General features: G+C 36.1%; 1 protein-coding gene across 16 annotated transcripts in view; it reads right to left on the reverse strand.

The window, feature by feature from the left end:
• The window catches only part of RABGAP1L (RAB GTPase activating protein 1 like), a 789,965-nt gene that overhangs the window by 84,057 nt on the left and 687,377 nt on the right, over window positions 1–18,531 (reverse strand). For 2 of the 16 annotated variants that reach the window (XM_082379544.1, XM_082379550.1), the window contains 3 exons: window positions 7,986–8,174; window positions 6,802–7,011; window positions 4,883–5,621 (listed from right to left, as the gene is read on the reverse strand). The exons of the other annotated variants lie outside the window; for them this stretch is intronic. In XM_082379544.1, the coding sequence (XP_082235670.1) occupies window positions 4,883–4,993 (111 nt within the window). In that variant the 5' untranslated portion in view covers window positions 4,994–5,621; window positions 6,802–7,011; window positions 7,986–8,174. Of the gene's footprint in view, window positions 1–4,882; window positions 5,622–6,801; window positions 7,012–7,985; window positions 8,175–18,531 lie in introns of those variants that run through there. 16 annotated transcript variants of the gene reach the window in all.

Below are 18,531 nucleotides of genomic sequence, written 5' to 3' on the forward strand. Positions count from 1 at the left end.
AGGTCAGCGGCAGGCGAAGAGGGAAGCTTCATCTGCGGCCCCCCCATCACTCGCATTACTGCCTGAACCACTGAACCGCCACCCACCCTCCAAGCCCCTCCCCGTGGAAAAACTGTCTTCCCCGAAACCGGTCCCTGGGGCCAAAAAGGTTGGGGACTGCTGCTCTACACCATCTTCATGGCAAAAGGCTTCAAGTTTCCTGTAGGACTGATATCCTGATAGTGATTCCCTAATCAAACAAAGCAATTAGCCAGGGTTACCCAACGAGTCCATTTCGTCCATCCCACCCCCTGCCTTCTTCCCCATCCCTGTGATACCTTAGCTACTCACCCTACTCTTTCCTCTAGGCCTTCTCCAGACAGTTACGAGGGAAGACAGTAAGAGCTTTCACTGTGCTAAATACAAGTGCTCTCATTTAATCCTTGAAGTAATCTAGTGATGTAATGCTACTATATCCCTCCTTTATCAGATGAGGAAACTGAATCTTAGAGAAATGAAGTAATTTACCAGTAAGTAACAGATGTAAAATTTGAACTGAGAACTGTAACTTTAAAGCCTCTGAAATAGTTAACTTCTTGGCCTCTGCACAAGCTGTTCGCCCTGCTCAGAAAGGTCCTACTACTTTCTACTCACTGGCAAACACCTGATCAGCCTTCACAGCCTCACTCAATTGCTTCCACCCGCTTTGGAATTCTGCCTCCACACTGTTCAATCAGTGGTAATTATTCTCCACTTCGTTCTACCCTAAAATAGTAAATATCACCCCCATAAATACTGATTTTGCTTCTCTTTTATTTTACCGTGAGGTCTTTGGGGGAAGGGATATTGTATTTATACCCAGCACTTGCAATAACCCAAAAATGTTTGTAATATTACATACTGGCCTCTACTAACATACATCGGAAAGCAATGTTCCCTTCATAACCACTTTATAGATTAAAAAGTTGAAATAATTCAGGAGAAAATAAATTAACATTTAACATGAAATATTCAAGCTTGACAGAGTATGCATTGGTTATTAGGCTTACTCACTGTTTAAACATTAAATCGAATATTCTGAATTTAAATACATATTCAAAGCTTTCTTTTGGAACACATAATAAATGTAACAGGTGTGATCTTTTCCCTTTATTTATACTAGTCAGATACAAAAATAATTAGAAGTGGTGGAGGTGGTAGAGAGGAATGCTGGCCATTCCACTAGGAGACAGAAGGTCCTGACAGGAAAACTTCAGAGACTCCCTCCTTCACTTATTATTCCTTGTGTGAGCACTTGTGCTAAGGGAAGGATTGAGGGGAGGGGTACAGTTTTGTCTCACAATGCAAGAGTTAACAACCAAAGCCTGTGAACAACCAAAGAAAAAGAAGTCTGTTGGATTTAAGGAAAGGCAAGAATACTGCGTCCAATGAGGCAGCTTTATCAATGCTTGAGTCATTTTGATTAGACTGGATTTTCACCTTACATACCAACTTATTCATGCTGTAGTTTAAAAGTTGTTAAGTTCTGCTAGTGGTGACTCTAGGCTTTTGTTTACTTTATCTTAGCAAATACAGTACTGATCCACGTAATCTTATGTTGTGTTTGTGGATGATCTGGATGATAAGAGAAGTTATGCTTGGCTTCCTTATCCTTTTTCTTATCTGTCATTTATGAAAAGGACTTGTATAAAGGGATCTGTGATTTTCCTGCAATATCATTCATTTTTAAAGGATCAATAGGATATAGCCATATTTTTCAAAGTGTGAATCGAGACATTTCTGAAATTAATGGTTGCTCACAACTAGCCTTTAAACAATTAAATATAACAGAGCGGAAGAAAAAACTTGAATACATCACCTGGTTTAGTCAAATTTTCTTTTAGTCTTGTGTGTACAGTGTCTTATATATTTCACTATGTGTCTCCATCAAAAATGTCAGAAAGGGCTTCCCTGGTGGCGCAGTGGTTAAGAATCCACCTGCCAATGCAGGGGACATGGGTTCGTGCCCTGGCCCGGGAAGTTCCCACATGTTGCGGAGCAACTAAGCCCGTGCACCACAACTACTGAGCCTGCGCTCTAGAGCTCGCATGCCACAACGACTGAGCCTGCATGCCACAACTACTGAAGCCCAAGCGCCTAGAGCCCGTGCTCCACAACAAGAGAAGCCACTGCAATGAGAAGCCCGCGCACCCGAACGAACAGTGGCCCCTGCTCACCGCAACCTGAGAAAGCCCGCACGCAGCAACAAAGACCCAATGCAGCCAAAAATAAAAATACAAAATAAATAAATTTATTAAAAAAAAAGTCAGAAAGCCACAGAGCTACTTATGAACATGAAAAGATTCAGTGTCCACACCAAAAACACTGTACTTACTGGGATTTCTACCATTTAAGGAATCAAGATAACTCTTATTATGAAACAAAGTCCAATTACAGAAAGATATTTAATTAATTCTGGACTAAGAAAGTTTCTAAATACCCTTGCAATAGTCAACCTAAACCCAGGGGATTTTATACGTTAGCAAGAATATAATTTGCTTTGCAGTACAGTAATAAATCATATTGAGAAGCAATTTATTTTATATTATAGAAAATCTGAGTATTTATCTCTTTCATACAATTTAAAGGGTTCATCTCAAAGCAAAAAATTCAATACGGAATCAAAAGCAAATGATAAATATTTTATCTTACCACAATTTTAGTATAACTTTCCCAGATAAACTAAAACCAAATACCACCTCCAAAAGCTGTTACCAGTAAATAAACTATTTCAAATTTCAAATCTGATAAAGAAAACTCAGTATCTCCAGAAAGTTCTGCAACTAAATTGAACACCCGAACGTCTATACTATTTTAAAGTTTGGTGTACAGAGCAGTATTTTGTGTCCTTATCACACCTCTGAGACTTTCCATATTAGTGACCAAATTTCATATCAAATAAACTCCAGGGCTAAATCCCCTTTGGGGGAGCTGGAATTGCATCAAGGTGTAACATATATCAGTATGTAGAATATGGAAGAATGTTCCCTGGTAAGCATATTAATATTCATTCATTCATTCATTTTCTCTCTTCCTGTCTCCTGTACATGTGTGAGCACACACCCTGAACACCCCACAACGTCTTGTATTTATTGAGAGCACATGACGCTCTCCATGACCCGCTCACTGCCTACCTCTTCAACCTCCTCTGTCCTCTACACTGTGTCACTTTACATCTCCCTGTTTTTGTTTCTTCTCCCTCCTGGCCTGGAAAATTCCTATAAGGTTTTGAAGACTCAGCTCAGACCCCTTAAGAAGATCTTGATAGGACCATCAGAAAAAAGTGAAATAGAATTCTGAATTCTTTGGTTAAGTTTTCATGATGGAATATTGCAAAATTAATGGCTAAAATGAAGCTTAAAGATTATCCACAACTGTGAACTAACCTATCCTGACTTGGTATATATAGTAATATTTATGGTTAACTAAAAATTGGCAACAATCTCCATATAGTATATATAATTATAAAAATAGAAATTATATTAAATAGGAAAAGAATGCAATAGGCTGGATATTTCTTTATTGATGAACACTTACAGAAGTATATTATGGTTTTGTATTTGTTTTGCTTTTGCTTTTTTTTGTCCAGCTGATTCTTTTAAACTGCAGCTATAAACATCTACAAAAGGAGAGAGTGTAATGAATCCCTGTGTACTCATCTTCTGTTTCAACAATTATCAACACATATTTATTTAGTTCACCCACATCACCAACCCCTCTACTAGATTATTTTGAATCTTTGCAGACATTAACTATCCCTACTTATCTTAATCATCATCATTAACTATATCCATAAATCTCTCTAAATCATCATTTTAAACATAATCAAAATATTACTGCATACACAAAAATTGAATAATTCTAATATCACTAAATACCTAATTAGTGGTCAAATTTTCCCTGATTATCTTATAGATTTTTTTATGGTGTGTTCCAATCAGCATTGAAACAATGTCAGTACACTGCATCAGGCTGATATAACCCTTAAGTCTTTTTAAATCAACCTATGAGTTCCCCCCCACCCTTTTTTTTTTTCATTACAATATATTTTTTGAAGAAATTGCCATATTATGTTTAAGGTTCCCATGTCTTAAAATAGAGAATTAGGATTTCATACTAGTAAGGTAATCGTTATGATATACTTGTTCATTCTGTTGCTTGTGATGAGTACTACTGAATATAATAAATAAGAGGTTACTACAACAATAGTTATGAAAGTTTGTTAAAAGGTATGGATCAATAGCCATTATAAGGATGACATCTACAGAGAAGAAATAACAAACACTCACAAGGACTTCGTTTTTCTATTATGCCAGGACATACAAACTAAGACTCTTGGAGAATGGTTAAAAAAAAATTTACAAATCCCAACTAAAATTATACTCATAATAGTTCTTAGTAATAATGTAAAGACTCTGAGAGTTATTTGATTTTTAGATAGTTCAATTCTTAATGTCTATGTTATGGCCCACTGGTAAAAATGCTCCACAGCAGAAAGACTGAATTATACGTGTGTAAATGTAGGTAGCCTTCACCTAATAATCATACACATACATACAAGGCAAACATGTGGGACAAATTTATGTTTGGCACTATAAAACTCCTCTCAACCTCACTACATAAGAAAGCATTAACCTAAGTGTTACTCCTAGGACACTTTTAAATGTACTATTAAGATATAATAGTGTTTAGTTATGTAAATAAATCCTTGAAAACCTGTAGACCTTGTTGTAGCTGTAACAACGCCAACAGCAATACTTCTATTTTAATTCCCAGGAAGTTATGCTTCAATTGCTACAGGAGTATAACTATCATATTAGAAAAGAAAAAAGAGCCCCAGAGTAGTGTGCAAGGCCCCACCTACCATAGACCTGGGCTTGCTGATGGCCACCAGACTAGTGAGGAAGTCTTCATCGTGCAGCTGGCTGAAAACATGGGCGTCATAGGCTACCATAATGGAGATTTCTTCCATCATCTTGCCAGCTGGCCTTTCCACAGCAGCAGCTGCTGCCCCAGCTACAGACCAGACTATCCAAGGGAAAATCCTATTGCAGCTCAGTGCCAACGCACACACCCACCTGAGTTTGAGGGGGTGGAGTGTCAAAATTCCAGAAGGAGAAAAAAAAAGCAGCTGCTATCATAGGCTTGTCTAGCAATCCATCCCCAGTAGAAAACTGACAGCGGTCTCTTATCTATGGAGGAAGTATACACTATAAACACCTTCTGCATTCTTAACAGAGCATCTGGGAAAATTCAGTTTTTGGAAATCTTCTTTAGACTTCAAAGAGAGAAATAAAAGTCTCCTATGTGGAAATATCCTAGAGCAAAAATGAAAAACAAAAACCAAAAAACACAAAACTTGATTTATTGTTATGGTCTTGATAATTAGAAATTTTTTCGTTTATCTTCTTACTTCAGTATTACATCAAGATTCTTCTTCTTGGAGGAGAAGTGGATTTTCTTACTGCTTATTTTTCACATTCATAGAAAATAGATGGCAGCCTTTAGTTTTTCAGAATTTATAGAATTCTTGGTGCAGTTAAAAATTATCTCCTGAAGTATGAAAAAAAAAAAAAAGGGTTCTTTTTTCCCTCTGAGTATTTCTGTTAAGAAAAAAAGTACCAAAATATAAAAATGAAACAGGGACTGCAATATCAGTGAATAACCATTTCCTCTTCTCCCACTTAAAAAAACATGACTATTTTAAACAGAATTCTTGATATTGAGAGCTTAGTTTTTTGCTGTTATTCTGAAAGCAACACAAGGTTCTCATTTCTAAACTGATTATTTTTCTCCCAGAGATAGATGTTCTCTTGGTCTCTATTTTTAAGCTTAGAGGTTTCTTTTAATTACCCAAATCGGCAGATAGTAATGAACTATTCGTGCCTTAGCCACCAGAAGCATTTTTTTTAAAGTACAGCCGGAGACCATAAATGAACCTCAATGTGCCCTGATAAAAAATGTGAAAGCTGCCCATAATTATCATTACAAGGTTGCCTAAATCACCAGGAAATATAATGTATGCTAATTTCCATGGGAAAAGTATTAAGCAAATAAAAAAGGGGGGGAGGACAGATAAAGCTCCACCAAAAGTTGTCTTTCCAGTATTTCTAATTAAGCTATTATCTTCTCTGCTTTTTATAGATTATGACACTGCAGTACCAAGAGAAATATTATTTATTAGAATTAGAAATCAGTTTGGCAATGTTTGTCTACAATCAAATACAGATACTGTTTGGAACTTTTAGTCCTAATTACCAATAGCAGTATTACGTTGTCTAAGTCTGCTTTTCAGAAAACAAAACTTGGAATGAAATTTATAGTGTCTATTTTTCCTTGTTTTTCTAAAGTATTTCCACCTAGATGAACATGATTACTTAAATAGTACCTGGGTCCATTTAAATGTGATTAGAAGAGTTTTGCAATACTATAGCACTCTAGATTACAAACGCGCACACGCACACACACACACGCACACACACATACACGGAAGGGGGAAAACACCTTATTGCTAGGAAACACAAGCAAGACTAATAGGCTTATTTAAACAGAAAATGCAATACTTTAAATAAATCCTCAAGATTAAAACAGCTTCAAACTGAGTTTGATCCTTGTTGGAGCTGGTAAAGCATTTTCACTTCATTTTTTCCCTACAATGCAGCTCTGCCTTTTAAGCATTATTTCCCTTAAAAATTCTTCCAGCACATTCATCTTAACGCTGACTAACCAGGTAAAAATTAAATGATCATCAGGAGACATTATAAAGCGTCAGGCAGTTCATACCTTTTCAATTCCTTTTTATCTTTTCAGAAGTACTTTAAAGGATACTGTGAATCTCTTCGTGCATTCACTAGCACCAGAAGGTTTCCGATTTATCTTGCAGGACCATTTTCTAGCTGTGAAAGCAATTCCTCTGACTTTCATATTTTCCTTTGCTCCAGTGACTCAGTGCTTCCACAGTGATATCTGACTCAGGTGCACTGACAAAGACACCTGTTGTGGAAGGTAAAGAAACTACTTCCCATAATGCCTTATTCCCTGCTGGCAACCACCCAGGGGCAAACAAGAATTATAACCGCATTTGAGCAGTTGCCTATGCACCCGGGGAGAGCACATTCGGTGTAACAATAGGTAATCATCTTGGTTAAGAACACTCCTAACCAAGAAAAAAAAACGGCCAGGGAAAACAGTATCAAATAATTGTAGGTGCTGTGTGTTAAACTCATAAAACTTCTAAGGCATCAGGGCTATAAGAGTGCAAAACACTTTTAGAAACATAAAGGCTGTAAAGACAGTTTTAAAATTACAAAAACAAAAGCTAACAATTTCAAATAATTAAGTCCTTTGAGAATTCCACACAGGTTCTTAGGTAAACAATTAGGTATCTTTAAAATGCTTCTGATTTATTACTTTCAAAAGACTCTTCTAATTAGCCACAGTGCCTTCTAATTATTAACAACATTTCACTCCTAAATCCAAGAGGTCCTCTCTCATAGCCACAGTGCATATGTTTTCTAGAGCAAGGACTCCTCTAAGTTTGATGGGCATCCTTCATTTTTTGTCACCCTTAAATGTTTCTCCATACTTCAGAGTCTGGGAAGCAAAAATTCAAATGTTCCTTTTGTCATACAGTTAAATGTATATTTGTGTTCCCAACAAAAAGCATACTTTTTGCAAACCAATGATCTACTTAAAAAACTGTCTTTGTGTTCTCTTTTCCTAAAGATATTTTCTCCAGTGTCAGAAATAACAGCTATCGTACCCTCCCAAACTTCAGGAGTCATTGTACACAGCCATGTTTACATACAGTACTTCACTCCCTTGCAAGACATCTTTCTTACTCTTGCCTTTTTCCCGGTGAACTAAGACCCACTGATCTCCCCGAATGGTTTCCACCTGAGCTTCTGCAGTCCTCGACTTCACACTGTGCAGCTCCACTGAAAAAAGGCGTGGGGGTGGGGAATTACCTGAGATCAAGGCGTGAAGTGCCGACAACACCAGTTGCTGCTAAAATTTACCAGGAGAGGATTGGGTATCAAACAGGCAGCAGAAAACAAGGCACTCGTGGTAACCAACAGAGGGGCTCCAGTTCCAGCAGGAACCATCTAGCTGTCTGTCCCAGGGCAAGTCATTTAACCTCCGGAGGTTTCAGTTTCCTCATGGTCATGTAAATTGAGAGGGATGGAATATATCGGAGGTTTTCACATGTGCTCAGTGTGCTCAGAAAGAGTCAAAAGCAGTGTGTCCTATTTCCCTCCACTAAATAGGCTTATTGGGGGATTTGAAGGTGAAAATACCTTTTTAATCTCTATCAGAATAAAAAACAAAGGTGAACAGTAATCCCAGATGTTAAGAAAGTCCCCCCAGGTTGCTATAATGTGTCCCGACAAATGCAGTCTACTTTGTACCCTAATTTGGATTTTCTAATATCAACTCTTCTGCTTTTAAAAGAGGATTTGGGGACAGTTGTTACACTTTTTATTAGCTACTCTTTACAGTCTTTCTATTCAGAAGCCAAACTGCCTACAAAATAATTTTCAAAAGCCTCTCTAGATCTCATTAAGATAAGAACAAATTAACAAATAAGATATCTCCAAATATTTTTAAATGCTGTTTTAAAATTTTTACACAGATTTTACTCTGTTAGCTGATTTGTTCCAACAGCCATTCTTCTAGGATTATTACTATTTAACAAAAACATACCTGGGTCATACTAAATGAGTGTGAGTCTAAGAAACCATTCCTGGCCTTCAGAGAACATCTATTCTCAAGTGTCAAATTTAGAAAGAGCCAAAACAAAAATCAAGAGAAGCCTGAATAAGATGTGAACTTTTTTCAATTTCTGTGTTCTCCCCAAATGCAGCAAAGCAATGTAGTTTAATTATGGGAGTAGTATTCTTTTTATCCACCATCAAAGCAGCCAATACATTAAAAAATGATCACACATCATTAAAATATGATCTCACCTCACAAGAGTGGCTGTAAGGACCCTTTTTCCCATGCCTCAGGTTCTACTTGTTCAACATTCTCATCACAACAGCCGTAAAATCAGGATAAGACAGAAAGGAAGACAAAACCACCAGGACAGAAATATGGCCTAGAGGGCAGAAAGGTCTATGTCCCCCACATGTACTGGCAAAGCCCTGTAGAGACTGTTCTTCGTTCCCCAGTGGTCTTTTTCTAATAATTCAGGAACATCTTTATAGATTCAATTAATATATAATAGATTCAGTTCAATATAAACATTCATGAGGTATACATGACTCAGTTTTAACAGACTGTCACAAAATGTTCATGGTATTGACATAAAGAACTCTAAGAAAGACAAAATTCTACAATTACTTTCTTAATCACAGGAAAACAATATTCCAAGTAGGTTTCTCTTTACACTTAGGAGTGCACATTACAGAACCCAAGTGCTCTAAGTGGCGGAACAAAAGATAAAATGAGAGAGAAACCACTGAAGTATCAAACAGAAGAAAGCTTTTCAGAATATTTTGGATTTCAGAATAGTCCAGTAACATGCTGAGTTTTTACAAAGGAAAAAGAACATGAAGTAAAAGATAAATAAGCGAAATCTTAGTTCTCTTTAAAATCATGCAAAGGTAAATAAAGAAAACCATTATTCTCGTGTCAAATTCCAACCATTCAGCTCATTATCTTTCCTATCTTTGCTAGTAATTGCTAGGCAAATTCAAAACCTCAGAAAACACATATTCTTTAAAAAAAAAAAAAAAATCCCCAGAGTTAAACTAAGAAAACAAAAACCAGTGGGACATAAATACTTGCTCAACAGTTACACTGGGTATCTTACTTCCTCATTTGCATCTCACTACAAAGAATGAGGGTGAGGTACATTCCAGACTATGAAAGAGTAGCTGCAACTCTTTAACAAGTCAGCTTTCTACCTCATTTGTAACTCTGAAATCCACAGCCAACTATTAAAAACAAGACAACAGGTCCAACATGGAGTCACTTATGCTAAGCCCCATGTCACCAAAGACTTTGTTACAGTTTCCACTCTCCCAGAAATGAAATCTTAAACCAGGAATCACCTCATCAGCACTAGTTAGGTAATCTGCCTGATAGACCTCTGCTGTCCCCTAAAGGAAAGTAATCTTGTGATAACCCAATCCACTTTTTTGCCTCATGTAACTTTCTTATTCCTGCTCCCTTCTGCCTATAAAAGCCTTTCATTTTGTACGGCTCCTCGGAGCTCCTTTCTATCTGCTAGATTGGCTGCCGCCGTTTCGTGAACTGTTGAATAAAGCCAATAAGATCTTTAAAATTTACTCAGTTGAATTTTGTTTTTTAACACAACACATTCACTTAAATTTTACCTAACCAAAAATAAGCATTACAAGTGCTCCTAAGCATTCACTGATATTTGCTATCACCCCAAGCGAGGACGATTCCAAACACATCTAAGAATACGAGTAATGCTTCATCCTGTCTCATTTTGAGCAGAATATACAACTGAATTGTAATTGCAAATAACTTTACCTTAATTTCTAAAGCATTTGAATAACTTTTTAAAGTTTTACTGACCACTAAATCAAACCATTCCACATGGAATATGTTTCAAATTCCTTTTTCACAAGGTCAGAAGGTAGGTTTAGAGAACAACAAAGTGTTAACTCGTTTTCATTCTAGTGTTCATTTGTCTCAAGTTCTTCCTGTAGGGCTGGTGACCCAACCTGGATAACTCTTCCAAATGGGCCCTCAGATCCCTGTAGTAGGTCATATACAGAAGCTTGCAGTGGTGGACTCGGCTAAAATTCTGCAGTTAAAACTGGAAGAATTTAATGGTATGTGAATTATATCAATTAAAATTAAAACAGCAGCATTTACTAAATGCATGCAATGTGCATGAGGAGGGCTTATAAATGTGTAATATAGTAACATATAATCTAGTTATAATAATGACTAATATATACTAAAAATTCTCTATAATAATAATGCAGCTAGTATTTAGTAAGTACTCACTATGTCCTAGACATAGAATCTCATTTAATCTTTGCGTAAGTCAATGAGCTAGGTACTATAAATATCCTTGCTTTATAGACGAAGTAACTAAAGTGTGGAGAAGTTTAGTGATTTGACTCCATTCTCACAGCTAGAAATGGAACTGACAGGATTCAAAAACAAGCCTGTCTGGCTGCAAAGTGCATGCCCTTCATGACTACAGGAAGATAAGGGAAGTAAGCAAACATGTACGGAGAATCAGCCCTGTGCCAGACACCACTGCTTCTCCCACGCTGGGATCTCCTTGACACTCACACACTTAAGGTTACACAATACAATACACCATGTCTGTCAAGTCATATTAGGATTGTAACAGAATTAAGTCCTTCTGCAGACAGGAAAGTCTTCATGGAAAAAATGGATTGGATTTTCATAAGCAAAGTGAAGTAATTTTTTTAGAGAGAAAATAAAATTAGCCTGGCCAGAGTGGTGAATTTATGTTAGATGCAGTAGGAGGTACAGTTTCAAAGGCAGATTTGAATCAGCCTGTGGTAGGTTTCCAATCTCAGGTCAACAAATTTGGAATACAAGGTATGTAGGCCAAGGGCAGTCCTCGAAGACTACAGGGTTTCTGCCTTTCTAGCCTCCATTTTTTATCATTAGAGTAAGTATAGCATAATGGTTAACACATGGGCTCCAGGGTTCAAAATACCCTGGTTTGATACAATGCTCTGACACATACTAGCTGTTTGACCATGAATAAGTTCCATAAGCTGTCTCACCCTTGGTCTTCTCATCCATAAATGAGAAAATGATAACAGTGCTGATATTATGAGGAATAAGGTAATGCACATAAAAGCCCTTAGTAAGGTGCCAGGCTCTATAAAGTATTTGATTAGTGATAGTTGCTGTTATTATCAACATTAATAAAAATGATGGAGAGTTCCCTGGTAGTCTAGTGGTTAGGATTCAGGGCTTTCATTGCTGTGGCCTGGGTTCAATCCCTGGTCAGGGAACTGAGATCCTGCAAGCTGCACAGCACGGTGAGAAAAAAAAAAAGAAAGAAAAAAGATGACTGGAGTGGTAAGATCATCTGCCAAAAACTGAGAAGATGGAATATAACCTTTAGATATGAGGTGGGGGTCTCTTCTCAGTACATAAGAACACAGTCAATGCCTCTATTTTCTATTTTCTTGTCCAATTAATAAAAATTCTGGAGGGAGAAATAAAAGGTGTCCCACAACTCCAATCCGGTACCAGTTTTCCCTACACAATGAATCTTTCTAGATGTTGCTTTGTTTGGGAGCAATCTGGTAATTTACACAAGTCCTTCTGTCAGAAATAATTGAGGCAGGTTAGAAGAGGTAAAAGGTTGATAATGGGGTGGGAGGGGATCTCTTACAGTCTAGCTTCCCTCTCCAGTTTCCTGACTACAATGCAAACAGAGCCTAATCAATTTCCTCTTATTAAGTTGAGCAATTGTGACAAGAACAGGGAACAAAGAGAGCATTTGTTGTATAACGATATTCATCGGTTATAACCTGATCAAGAAAACACTGTTACTATGGGCTATCATGTGGAAATACATAATCTTTCTTTATAACTGTATTATAAAAAGATTTTCCAGTGTTCATTTGGATCTTAGAGTCAAAAGAAATATCCTATGCAATAGTTTAGAGTAACAGCTTATCCAGAAGCTTAGAACTGACCAATAAACCTGTAATCTACTTCGGTTCAAAGATATCAACTGAATTTGATTAGGGGTGAAGACGGAAGGAGGGGAAAACCCCACAAATTTAACAGTTATTGTGCTGGCGGGAGCTTTAACTACATTGTTATCTCTTTTAGTTTTTGCAACAATACTGTGAAGCTGGTTTTATTATCCCCATTTTACAGAAGAGGAAACCACTGCCCTAAGTGTATTTGAGATCACACCACTAGTAAATCAGAGACATGATTAAAACCGAAATACAAATTGATTACAAAAGCTCGGGGTTTTTTCTGCTTTTTGTTTTTTCTCCACCTACAACAAGTTCTGCATAACATGAATTCAAGAGAGAAGGAAAAAAAATTCAATTTGGAGATCCTGAAATAGAAACTTTAAAATTTCTAAAGTGGGACTCCGTATTTCTCTTCTCTTAGTATTTTGTTTTTCATATTATATCATTATATATTGAAAATATGAACTAAAAACTCATTGCATCTGATAATATTATTTATTAATAATTTATTAATGCACATATTAACAGTCTGTTACAACAGAACATACCATGTGGACTGAGGCAGCGTTCTTTGAACTGTCAATGGTGGCTTTCATGATGCTAAAAATTGGCTTTTTCTTTGCGTTAAGGGCAATAGTAAATTGCTTAAAATTGGCTAATAGTAAAATAATAAAAAGTATTAACTTTTTAACAGCAGTGGCAATGCCCAAAGCATTCTAATTTTATTCATTTTGATAAGAGTTTATTTTTTATGTTCAATCTAAAATTTTTTCCCAAAAAGTGATCATTTCAGGTTTAAGAATTGTTATGTGTCATCATAGAGAACATCGCTCTAATATCATGAGGATCATAAAAATAGCTAAAATCCATATGCTTTAATTCCTCTTCAAATTAAGCAGGAAGTTAAGAGATAATATTAGTGCCTGCATAGCTGAAATATTAGTGCCTGCATAGCTGACCAAAGATTTTATTTTCAGTAAGAAATTCTAATATGATAACCGCCTTTAGGCATAAGGACATATGTATTCTGCAAAACATCTTTCTTATTTTAAATGTCCATTTGAGATCTAAGTAATGCTGCAAATGTTTAGGTGAAAAAGGCCTATCTACTAGTTAACGAGATACATAAAGAATCAAAGGCAAAACAAGCAGCTGTCAATTTCTAGAATTTCTGGCTATGCATTCCTTATTATGTTGTCCTTATTATCCTGTACTAAAATTTTCAATGTGTTCTTAAATATAAATTTTAAATGTTCAAAACTGCTATGAAACCGTTATTTTATATTAAACTTAGCATGCATTTAGGGAGAATTTTAATTATGCAATGTAATATGAGATTATGACTTATAATACTAAAATGACCAACATTTAACTATTATTGAAATAATGGTGAAAAAAAATTACTTTAGCTGAGATTATATGCTTCTATACTAGCAAATCTGAATAAATGGTCAGATTGTAAAACTGAATACAAATATATATTAAATATTAGTGGTTTGTGGAGAATTTTAATTTATGTAAATAATGTCTTTTGCTTCCCCTAATGGGCAACTAGTTCTTTGTCACTTCACTACTTGTATCTCTCTTTCAAAGAGTGCAAAAACAGGGAAAGAAGGAAAATCTCTAATTTGTGACTCTAATTGGTAGATGTTATTTCTAATCATCTATGTCAAATAGGCTATGGGAATAAGTTAAAATTAAGAGCTAAAATAAATAAAAGTTTCAGTTTATGAAAATTTCAGTTATCAAATGTTCTAGCCATACTTTCAATTTTCTATTCCCATGTATAAGGAGAACTGCCTAAAATAATTACAGGAAAACTGGCTCATAAGCCTGGCTAAATAAACTTAATGTTAAGCAGAGTTCTGGTATTAAACTTTATAAAGGATAAAAGAAATTGCCCCTTATCTATGCTTGCAAACACAGAATTGAAGCATTAATAAGTGGCTGCTTTTATTAACTATTTTATTTACTATTAACAGTCTTGTGAATTTTTTTTTTCTTTTCCCCTGGAAAAACTGAACAGTAAGCTGGTCTTGAAGCTAACATGTTAATGTTCAAAGAGTTTTTTAAACTTCAACCATAACATTATTTTCTTTGTCTTCTCTCCATTCTTCTCCCCATTATCTATCTCCCTTTCTCTGTCTCTCTCTCTCTCATACATACCTCTCTTAAAAGATTATTTTTTGTCCTAAACTATTTGACTCTTTGGCACATACTGTATTTATATCAGATAGTTTATTATACTAAGTATTCATTTTTACATACATCTTTAAACTTAACTCCAGTTATTCTGCACTGTTCTCTTTATACAAGGGTTGACAATATGAGATGTGAACACAGTATATATGGTTTTACAGATTATAGTTTATTAATGGGTCCTACATTAGCCAATTATAGGTGAATTACTCTATTATTTATAGCTATTGCAGCTTTCAGTAATTAACTATTATTTTTTAAAAAAAACACTATTTTACGTTAGGATAATATTTTGCTGACGATAGTCCATTAAAAAAAAAAAAAGCACCTCCGACATGTGGAGAGGGTAATTAACCATTATGCAAGATGATATTCCAGGAGTTATTTCCTGTGAAAGAAAATAAGCTATAAATTTGGCCAAAGCCTGGAAGATAGCGGCCATTTTGTAAAGGAGTTTCATTCCAAGACTAAAGTTCTCCTGAAAGCACATGCAATTTCTTTTTAATGCAGATGGCCTTGGCACTATTAATATAAGTTGCCTGTGCTCTTTTTATTAATATTTTTGTAGAAGTGGTCTTTAACTTTTCAACACCGCAGAATACAAAAGGAGCCCCAGGGCAGTTGAACAGAGCAGACTGAAGCAAACAGGTCTCAAATTTGGATAACACTAAAGCTCTGTATGCCAGAGTGGGAAGACTTAAACTTCTGACAAGCGAACATGCCAAGGCTAAGTGACAGGAGTCTGATAGGAGACTGCAATGAGATAGCACCACTTCCCACCCCAAGCCCTTAGCTCAGATGACTCTTCTGAGATACTTCTGGGTCAAAAAACCAAAAATAAAACCATTATGGGTAATATCAACCATTTCAACTGAATCTCTAAGTATTTCTCTCTCTTAAAACCTTAATGTATTTCTTCCTTAAAAAATTAGCCTCTTAGGCATTAAAAAGCAATATTGTAGAATTCTGTATCCAATGAATTAGAAAACATTTCTTTAGTCAGCATTATCATTGATAGGGTATTCTGTTAGAAAAGAATAACTAAAGCAAATGATGAACACAGAGCAATGTTAAGAGGTTGATGGGAGAAAAGAGACATTCATGTTAAACATACTATGTGTTTTGTTTTTGGTACAAAATATGTAGCATATGTAAATTAACCAAAAAAATAAAAAGCAGAACTTGAAAGAAATTCAAAGTGAAACCAACTTCCTCTTGATTTTAATGGTCAATAAAGAAATACATAAATTTAAAATAAATAAGTCCTTTAAGGCTTTACTAGATACAGGCTTATTAGTTATTTTGGCAGTTGCTAAGCAACATTCTCTTCTGTAGGGCTAATGCACGTGAAATTAGCAGGTTTTCAGAAAAAGATAAATTGAACGCAAAATCAGGGAACAGCATTTGAAAAGCAAAAAGGAAAATGAGTTAACCAGCTAATTAGGCGGTAAGAGAGGTTTAGTGATTTTTGCAACAATGGTTAAGCATTTTGTTTTCCACTGGCACCAAATGAGATGGTACTTTAGCACATTAATATTTCAACTTTATTGAAATGGTGATGATTATACTCACCTCTACACTCAACAGCCTAATTATTTTGAATATCTCAAATTAAATCAGATCAGGATATACTTCAATTACTACTACTGATCACTAATAGTGATCTCTATAAATCTCCTTCTCTAACAGTATTTTCTTCAAATCCCCAGTTTCAGGATATGTCATAAGCCTGGTTTACACTTAAAAAAAAATGTATCTTAGTAAAGCTATGGCTTCATGATGTTGCTTAAACTACTAGATCCCTGAAAATTTTGTTCTTTAATGTCAGCATTTTGGAATAACCTTTTTTTACCGATCTTACTATAGCAACTCAGTGAGTAAAAAGGAATGCTATTTAATCTATTAGGTATAATAATGGAAACTTTTTTAAAAAGGAAAAATGCAAATAACCGAAGGGAAAATTACTGTAGAATTTCAACTGTTGTTGGGAAAGGAAAGATAGTAAGTAGAATTCCAGTTCTATCATTTTGAGGATTCAAGGGAAATTCCCCACCCTACCCTTGCACTTCTCCCCCTCCTCATTTTTAATATTATGTTGCAAATTGTGTAAATGTTGTAGGGTTGCAACTATCAATCCCCTTATTCACAAAATCAATTCCTCCCTGAGTTTTCTTAAAGTCCGCCGTTGAACAAACCTTGATGCAGAGTCTAGTGAGGGTCAACTTTAACAAATGAGCCAACGAAAAGAGCCTACAAATGTGATGAATATCTACACGGAGGAGAAGGAAGTGCCTTGTGCCTCGGTTGTAAACATGGCTTGTATTGGTTCTGCAACCAAAACGCCATGTGAGCTTAGATAGACAGCTTCTTATTTTATTTTAAAACATCATTGGACTAGGTGATTGGTCGAGTCCACTTTAGCTTTACAGTCCATGACTCCACTTTGAAGCCTACTATTATACAAGAATTGTTGCCTATGAAAGAATTACTCAGGCCTTAAACCTGCTCAGATTGGACAATTAATACCAATTAGTAGGATCCTTAAACCTGCTCAGATTGGACAATTAATACCAATTAGTAGGATCTTGTAAATGCTTTCTCTTGAGGGAGGCACAAGAGGGAGGGGCTATATGTATACATATAGCTGATTCACTTTGTTCTACAGCAGGAACTAACACAACATTGTAAAGCAATTATCCTCCAATATAAATAAATAAATAAATAAATAAACACATGCTTTCTCTTTATTGTTTTCCCATAGTAATAACATTGCTTCGGACTACACTCAAGAATCCATTGTCAAGATCTAACTATCCAGGTAAGAGTAAAATCTAAGAGTCAGCAAGCAGTTTGTCATGATGTGCATGGCTGAGATGTGAGATTTTAATGACCTTTACTTTCTTTTCAAGACCTACCAGAATTAAACATGAGTAGACACTCCAATTTGAAGAACTCATCCTGAGTCATAGAGTCACATATAGAAAAGTTTATCAACCTTGGTACTATTAACATTTTGGGATGGATAATTTTTTGCTGTATGGAGTTGTCCTGTGCATTTTAAATATTTTGTACCATTACTGGCCTCTACACATTAGAAAACAGTAGTACCTCTCCCCCAAGGTTGTGACAAAATTTTCCAGACATTGCCAAATGTCCCCCGGAGGTAAAAACTGCCCTGAGTTGGGAACCGTGGATATACAGTAAATTAAATTTATGGAGAGGGATTATTTTTGATCCCAAATTGACTTCTAACCATCAGACTTTTAAAAATAATTTCTGTAGCTTCAAACTCAACTGATGGTGTCTCAGAATTATCCAAAAGGGACTTCCCTGGTGGCGCAGTGATTAAGAATCTGCCTGCCAATGCAGGGAACATGGGTTCGAGCCCTGGTCCGGGAAGATCCCACATGCCGCGGAGCAACTAAGCCCATGCACCACAACTACTGAGCCTGCGCTCTAGAGCCTGCGAGCCACAACTACTGAGCCTGTGCTCTAGAGCCTGCGAGCCACAACTACTGAGCCCGCGTGCCACAACTACTGAAGCCCGCACACCTAGAGCCCGTGCTCTGCAACAAGAGAAGCCACCCAATGAGAAGCCCGCACACCGCAATGAAGAGTAGCCCCCGCT

Source organism: Balaenoptera borealis (genome assembly GCF_965194805.1).
Source record: "Balaenoptera borealis genome assembly, chromosome: 1".
NCBI lineage: Eukaryota > Metazoa > Chordata > Mammalia > Artiodactyla > Balaenopteridae > Balaenoptera > Balaenoptera borealis.